General features: G+C 46.4%; 2 protein-coding genes across 2 annotated transcripts in view; one reads left to right on the plus strand and one right to left on the minus strand.

Moving 5' to 3' along the window:
- SARC_01793 (hypothetical protein) overlaps positions 1-4,371 on the plus strand; it is a 5,557-nt gene extending 1,186 nt beyond the window's left edge. Inside the window, exons 2-7 of the mRNA XM_014304461.1 lie at positions 457-525; positions 1,227-1,369; positions 1,678-1,810; positions 2,450-2,570; positions 2,952-3,025; positions 3,677-4,371. Coding sequence (XP_014159936.1) covers positions 457-525; positions 1,227-1,369; positions 1,678-1,810; positions 2,450-2,570; positions 2,952-3,025; positions 3,677-3,883 — 747 coding nt within the window. The 3' untranslated portion in view covers positions 3,884-4,371. The remainder of the gene's footprint in view (positions 1-456; positions 526-1,226; positions 1,370-1,677; positions 1,811-2,449; positions 2,571-2,951; positions 3,026-3,676) is intronic.
- Positions 4,372-4,996: 625 nt separating this feature from the next.
- SARC_01794 (hypothetical protein) overlaps positions 4,997-7,541 on the minus strand; it is a 15,613-nt gene continuing 13,068 nt past the window's right edge. The window contains exons 18-22 of the mRNA XM_014304462.1: positions 7,111-7,260; positions 6,563-6,635; positions 6,136-6,296; positions 5,704-5,867; positions 4,997-5,235 (exon numbers count right to left, since the gene is read on the minus strand). Coding sequence (XP_014159937.1) covers positions 5,193-5,235; positions 5,704-5,867; positions 6,136-6,296; positions 6,563-6,635; positions 7,111-7,260 — 591 coding nt within the window. The 3' untranslated portion in view covers positions 4,997-5,192. The remainder of the gene's footprint in view (positions 5,236-5,703; positions 5,868-6,135; positions 6,297-6,562; positions 6,636-7,110; positions 7,261-7,541) is intronic.

Consider the following 7,541-nt stretch of genomic DNA (forward strand, 5'->3'; position numbering starts at 1 on the left):
GTTTATATTAACATACAAAAGTTAAGAGGCATCAATATACATACATCGACATATAGATGGGATAGACCGTGCCATATAGCGAGGGAAGTGCGCGGGACATACAATTAGAAGTCATAAATTTAATTACTTCGGCGCAAATCCGTACCACGTTCAACACTTTGTTATGGAAAAGTAGATCCATGTCTTATGTAAAATCATGTCATGTTTACGATCGCAAACGCTTGCAACTTGAAAAAGAGGTTACCAGCGCTTAAATCCCCACGAACAAATATTAGTTATACAAATGACATCCTCGTGGTTGCTTCTGAAAAGCGGGGTGCACATTTCATGCAGAAGCCGATTCGATATCGAGTTTGCACACAACACGAAAAAAGAATGCATCTCGGTCCAATCCTAACCATGTAAAGTGATGGCTATATGTGCGTGTACACTTGACGCCGTTCCATATCCTCACAGGAGCTTCAAACGTTTGTGCCCCACATGGAGAAGTTCTTGAAAGCCCAGGGCGTCGACCACGAATACTTTGTATGTAGTGTTGGTGTGTGTTGGTAGCTGGGATTAGGTGTTAGGTGGACATTACAACCATGAGCTCCTAGGATCGGTGTTTGTTGCCCTGGTGCAATGTTACAGTTGGATTCTAAGTCTGGCCTGCATAGCGATGATGAATACTCGCAGGCATATTCGCACGTGACGTGCGCTGTCTGATGCGGCAGTACTCCTATTGTGCCCATACTTAAATTATCATGTGTTTATACGACGGGTGAACACTCGCGGCTAAGGCATTTCTAGACGTTTGTTGTGCTTATGTATCTGTGTAGCGTTTCCTTCTGCTGAACATGCTGGGGTATCCCCTGAGAACTTATAAATAAATCGGCGTTGTCACTCGCCCCTCTCCTGTGGGACCGGCGGGTACACACTCACTGAAAGGGCTGCACCACGCACCACAGATATTTATAGTTTACTGGTGCGTGTAATGAACAACAGTCACCCGTCTATGCAATGCATGAGCACTTCTAAGCCCTTTGCGGCAAGCCACACACTCATCGGATGTCATCGACACAGCTGTAGAGGCGCAACTTTCGGTGCCGATTCTCCTGTACAGCCTCTCATAGATCGCATGCGTCTATGCACGTGCTGCTGCAGATCCCGCAGACGACTTGCCCTCCACTTGAAACACGGTTGCAGATCTCATGCATGATGCACGCCCTACACGAATACTATGACAGATCACCAACCAGTTAGATGACTGGAGGTTCAACCGAGGGTCACTGCTGAACATTGGGGCCATCATGAGCGGTGCCTTTGACTGTGACTACATTGCGCTGCACGATGTGGATCTGTTGCCAAATCAGATTGAGCTGAACTATAGGTATGGTGCTGTGGTTGGCCGGTATGGGCTACGCATGGTGGGTGGAAGCAGGGGTTAGTTGTTCACGAACTGTTACTTTAAGATGTTAGTCTTGTCTTGCGAGATAGTGTTGGTGTAGTACATTTTTCATATACAGGTCAATCAACACTACAACGGCATACAGAGGGTCCGTGCACATACTTAGACAGCAATCGTCCTCCCTTGCGAAATAGCACAGGTCTCAACTCACAGCAGGTACCACTTATCCTAGCATTACCACAAACATGTTAATAGGTCTCCGCTCACGATACCGGTCTTGCTACTGTCAGGTTTCCCGAGAAGGGCCCGTACCACGTGGCCGCCCCCGGGCTGCACCCCAAATACAAATTCAGCAAATTTTTGGGTGGTATTCTGATAATGTCCAAAGCAAACTACATGCAAATCAATGGCTTCTCCAACAAGGTACAGGGCGGTAAACGTACACGTTGTGAGTTAGTGGCGTGATAGGGACAAGCTACAGTATAGACTGTCTTGTGATACACAGATGAAGGTGCAGGCATTCGGATACTCATGGGCCATTTGTCTTGTGCGCCTGTTTGACTGATCATGTGCCGCTCTGGTGTGTCTATCACAAGCGTGTTCGTACTTACACCCAGTACGGAAACGACTCTCATATCCGTGTTTGGTATATAGTACGTTCTGTTGATGCACATGTATGGTGAACGAACCGTATAACGTTTTATTCAGAGTTCAGTATACTTGCAGTGTAATTACACGCATCTACGCCGAAGGACTAAGTATCAGATCGCGTGATTGATGGCACCGGCATGTGCCGCTGTCCAGTTAACTACTGAATTGCTCGGTAGAACCTGTCATAGCAACGCAAAAATTCTCCGACGATAATGATGTAGCCCGTGATTGTTCTGAGCCATTTCCTGAGTTACGTATCGGCATTCACAAACTCTGACTGTATAACCAAGGCCATACTCTTCTAGGTTCACCTGAGTTGTATATTGAATGTTATCACAAGACAGCGCATAGACTAGTCTCTAAAATACTCATACAGATATACTCATAGTGCACGTAATTGGTACAATGCAGTTCTGGGGATGGGGCAAGGAGGACGACGAGTTCCGCCGGCGGATACTATTGCAAGACCTTCAAATTTACCGGCCACCACAACTGAAGTCTGGACAGAAAAGCACCTTCATCCACATACATGGTACGCTGGCTGTTTAGATTCTGTACTACTGGCAAGCTACCTGGCTGTGTGTGTATACAAACGCACATCCAGGTGCACAGTGCTGTGGACGATAGTTGCTGCGGTATTAGTGGCTATTGTGTGTGTGTGGCTACTCATGTCCATGCTCTCGTCGACATGTGCGATGACGGCCTTGTGGTTAGCTTGATGTATTGGCCGGATGTTGGGGTTAGGCACTGGAGTATATATATCGACGTGCGCTTGTGTGCTTCAAATGACCGTCGCACGTCAATAGCTTGGGTTCTACTTGCTGAGGTTACCTTCTTACTACTGACCTTTTCTGATACATCCTGGGCTTTATCTCAATGCTGGACTGACGTAAACATTGCCAATCTATTGCAGGTGAGGAGAGGGAGCGTGATACGAAACGGACGGGCGGGCAGCGGAAGATATTTGATACGACCGATGTCACCAATGTAGGTTCGCAAGCGACACGTATCTGCTTGTGTATTGATCATGTACAAGTATACTGTCTTGTATGCATGCGCAAGACACCCATGCACTTGTGTATATGCAAGTTTGGACGTGTATGTGTACGTACAGATGTGTGTGTGTGTGTTTGTGTACCGTACGTACATTCAATTTGTGAGTCCTTATCTGGCATGTATTGCTCTTCTTACCCATGAGTGTTTTCTAGGAGTCGACCGTGTTGTACTAGATCGGGGCTCTCACTCTACGCAATGCCGATTGTATGCTCTATATAGTATTGCAGTCTATGCGCAGAGCATGGCAACAAGTCTATTGCATTTTTCTTGACAAATCTGTGTGTACATGTATGTATACATTTGTGTGAGTGTGCATGTATGTGTACAGTTGTGAGTGTGCATGTATATGTACAGTTGTGTGTGTGGGACGTGACGAAAGTCCATAGCACAACGTCAAGTTGCAAAGTGTGCACTGGCTTCACTGTCAGCTGTTCCACCTGTGCGCGTACTGTCTCCCGGCCACACTGCGTTTGTGTTTCTGCTTCGTATACCTCGGGATGTCTTATGACATGATGAATCAATGAGAGTTTGACGAGTGATCTAATTTACTATATATATATATATACATATATTTATATCCAGGGATACAACACCACTACCTGGGATGATGCGTGCATCAACCAGATCACGATAGCCAATCGACAGGTGAACATGGTGGAGGTCAACCTGATGTGTGATAAGAAGGAGACACCGTGGTGCGAGCCTGGTCTGCCCGAGGATCCGTTGACGCCAGAAGAACTAGCCAAGCAAGCCAAGCAAGAGGCCAAGAAGAGGAAGCGAAGGCCTTAATCCCTGCGCTATAGTACGAGGTAGTCAGTAGGGGAGGTACGGGTCTTTCGTCCCCCTCGCTCCGCTGTGACTATATCGCATTGACGCACAGATGAGACTGCTGAAGCTGGGTCTACAGATCCTCACCAATCGCAGACTAGCCCCTTGCAGACCTGGCGCGGTCTGTGGCCACGCTGGGGTGGTCAGACCTGCACTACCCAAGGCACGTTGGGTTGGAAGGCACTGCAACGGCTTGTGTTCGATGCATCTGTGGGTGGCTAATCAAATATTAGTAAGATACTGATCCGGGCGTGATCATGGCTGTAAGTGTGTGACTAGTAGTCAAGCAACAAAGTGCCCTGTTAAGATCTGTTTGAGGACCGGCCCTGTGAGGATGAATTTTAGGACCGGACAGGATATTTTGTAGCAGCCTGCTGGACGAGAAAGCGGACCACCGAACCATGCTTCGCCGCAAGAAATGCCCACAGTAAGGTTTAGCAACCGAGCCATAGTCCTCGATGGATTCCAATGAATAATAAATACTCTATTCGAACCCCCTCGCCTATTCTAGTTGCGTGAACAAAGCAGGTGCATTCTGCGTTCCGGTTGATGTGAAATTAACGATTGTAAATTCGGGGGCCTATAAACGGGCAACGCCGTCAGAGTGTTTAACGGTTAGACAAACCATACATAGTGTGAAGTTAAATACACGTAAATGTATGTATAAATCATCAAGCAGATCAAAAGATACCATTTACCCACACTCTTCCTACCACAAATTTGAATTTCAATGAGGTCCATGTAGCGGAACCTCGATTGCAAAACTAGAAGCTTGATCACTCCGAATCGGGTACAGTAACCGATGTAATATCGAAGTGCACTTGCACGTTGCTTAGAACCACAGACCTGCCGGCATGAATGAATTTCAGCAAGACTCTGGAGTGATAAGTGAAGAAGCCATAGCACTACACAGGCGGCGGGCAGTGAAGTATCAATTGTGAAGTAGATTCAGCCAGGCAAAGATTATACCCGTACATGCTGCGAGCAAAACCATATACCTCTGCAAAAGTATATTACACAGACGAAACCAAGGATAAACAACAGCCTATATGCTATCATAACGGGTACAGCGAACCGTGAGCAATATTCGTACATCATTTATTCAGCGCTTCCGTTGCAGATACTGATATCGGCCGCTCTGGACCGACACCACGTGTCAACCAGAGGAAGTACCGTCCACCTGCACTAAACTTGCCCCAATTATAGCCACGCACTAGTTACGCGCGCCAAACTAAATACTGGCCAAGAACACCGCAGAGTCGCTTGCCATTTACATGATGTTGAACAGCGTTTTCATCCGTACGATCAGCCTCCTGGAAGTGTGTGGTAGTTCATATGGTATATGAGTGTATTGGTTCATGGTATGGTATATGAGTGTATTGGTCCATGGTATGGTATATGAGTGTATTGGTCCATGGTATGGTATATAAGTGTATTGGTTCATGGTGTGGTGTATGAGTGTATTGGTTCATGGTATGGTATACGAGTGTATTGGTTCATGGTATGGTATATGAGTGTATTGGTTCACGGTATGGTATATGAGTGTATTGGTTCATGGTATATGAGCATTGGTATAGAATAGTGCAGTCCAACACGATGCACCTATTCGTACAATCTAATAATTGTTTAAACTTTTGGATTTATATGTTTTATGGAATCGAGAATCCCCTGCACAGGTGATCAGTTACTACGCACACATGGTGTCCTGAGCAGAGCTGCCTGTGGTGACAATCACTAAAGAATATGATCCGACAGAAGTCAAAAGAAAACAAGCCACTTACCAATCCTGCTTGGTCATCTCATCCCTGAAGTGCTCCTTCAACACCTCAATCGTCTTTCTCGTCAGTCGGGTGTATATAGCGTCGGTCGAATCAAACTGACGCCCATACATCTTCGGTGCCTCCGACCCGAAGTTAGCGATTTTAATGGCCACGGACTGACCCACCTGTGGTAGTGGTGCATGGTAGGGAACGGGTGTTACACCGGAGATCATAGTACAAAGGGATAACGACCTTATGTACCCGTAGTACGAGATAGTGTCTTGTTCTCTGTGCGTAGTATATTATACATAGGTCGGGTACAATCAGCCGTTATAAAACAAGACCTAGACGAGATACATACACGCAGGCACTCGTATACTACCCACACCATCCAACCCACGCCCACGCGCCTAAGCCGTCTTAGATATTGCACCAGCACGTGAGAATACGTACCTTTGCCTCGTGGAGTTCCTTGTTGTTGATCTCAATAGACTGCACTGTGCCCAGGATCAGACCGTCTTTGGATGGTACACACACCGGCACACCCACCGTCAGTCGTCCCTCTAAGATATCCACACCCACAATGATCGGGTCACGCTTGTTGATGACAAACTCTGTGGAGTATTGTAAAAGGGCAGTGCGCTCGTATGAGTGCACGACTTAAAACCCTAAACCCTAAAGTTAATGAAGTCTACTGCTTTGCTGTTGTTGTATGTTGTTGTATAAGCAAAGGGGTAACATCCGTGTGTACAGGTAACTATCCTGACACATGACGTTTGCAAGGGTTGGGAACATCCGAAATGTGGCGTACATATGGATTCTAGGCGGATCACACACCGCAGACGCGATATAGTGCATTTACAATGGGGCGTGACTATACCTGGTTTGATGACAAAGTGGCATGGGAACCAGGCCAAGTGTGCGTTCTCTTCCTTCTTTTTCGCCTTGATAGCCTGCAGGACAACCGCGCAAAAAGGTATGTAGGATCAACGATTTAATTAGGGATAAGGGTCCGAATGGGCCCACTATGACGATAGAATACGACATGCATGGCAAAGCCAGAGAGCACACCCCTCAAGACTATACACACACCCCTCAAGACTATACACACACCCTATACTGTACATAAAGACGAACACCAGTGCTGTGTTGCGCACGTGCATGTGGTAGCCACGGTACGGATGGACCTGCTCCGCAACCTTTAGAGTTGGGACCGGGCAGGCATTGGCTCGAGAGAACTATCGAGCACACGACCAATCCAACGGACTTGTATTGTGGGCCCAAGCGAGTTCTTCGTTGGTGTGGCTGAGGCGAAGAAGAAACAAGAACGAACGTTTTCCACACACACCACAGATAACACACGCACACACACAACCAGATGATATACACATACACTGAAACGCTCCACAGAGACACAAGTAGGCTTACCGCAAGGTGGGCAGTGAAGTTATCAAACAGATGGTATATGATATCGGCCGTAAAGAGAGTCACGCCCATCTCCTTGCACATGTCTTGTGCGTCCTTGTCCACTTTGACATCGAAGGCCAAAATGACTGCGTAGGTTGGGTCGTGTTGTAGCTGCGGATAACGAGGGAGATGAAAGATATATCAAAACAAGAACAACTTAATGAAAAAAAAGCAATCATGGCAGAAATGCTTCCAGGAAGAGGCAATGGAAGAGAGCGATAGGTCCGTCAAAACAACATACTGAATATTATTCATTCGAGCTTCATAGGTATATGCTTGTAAAGAGGCCTCATAACAAAAGTATAGATATATACATATACATATAAAAAACATATATATATATATATATATATATATATATAGTAGGTTAGGTTAGTTAGTTAGTTACGTAC

This window comes from Sphaeroforma arctica (assembly GCF_001186125.1).
Source record: "Sphaeroforma arctica JP610 unplaced genomic scaffold supercont1.75, whole genome shotgun sequence".
Classification (NCBI taxonomy): Eukaryota; class Ichthyosporea; order Ichthyophonida; genus Sphaeroforma; species Sphaeroforma arctica.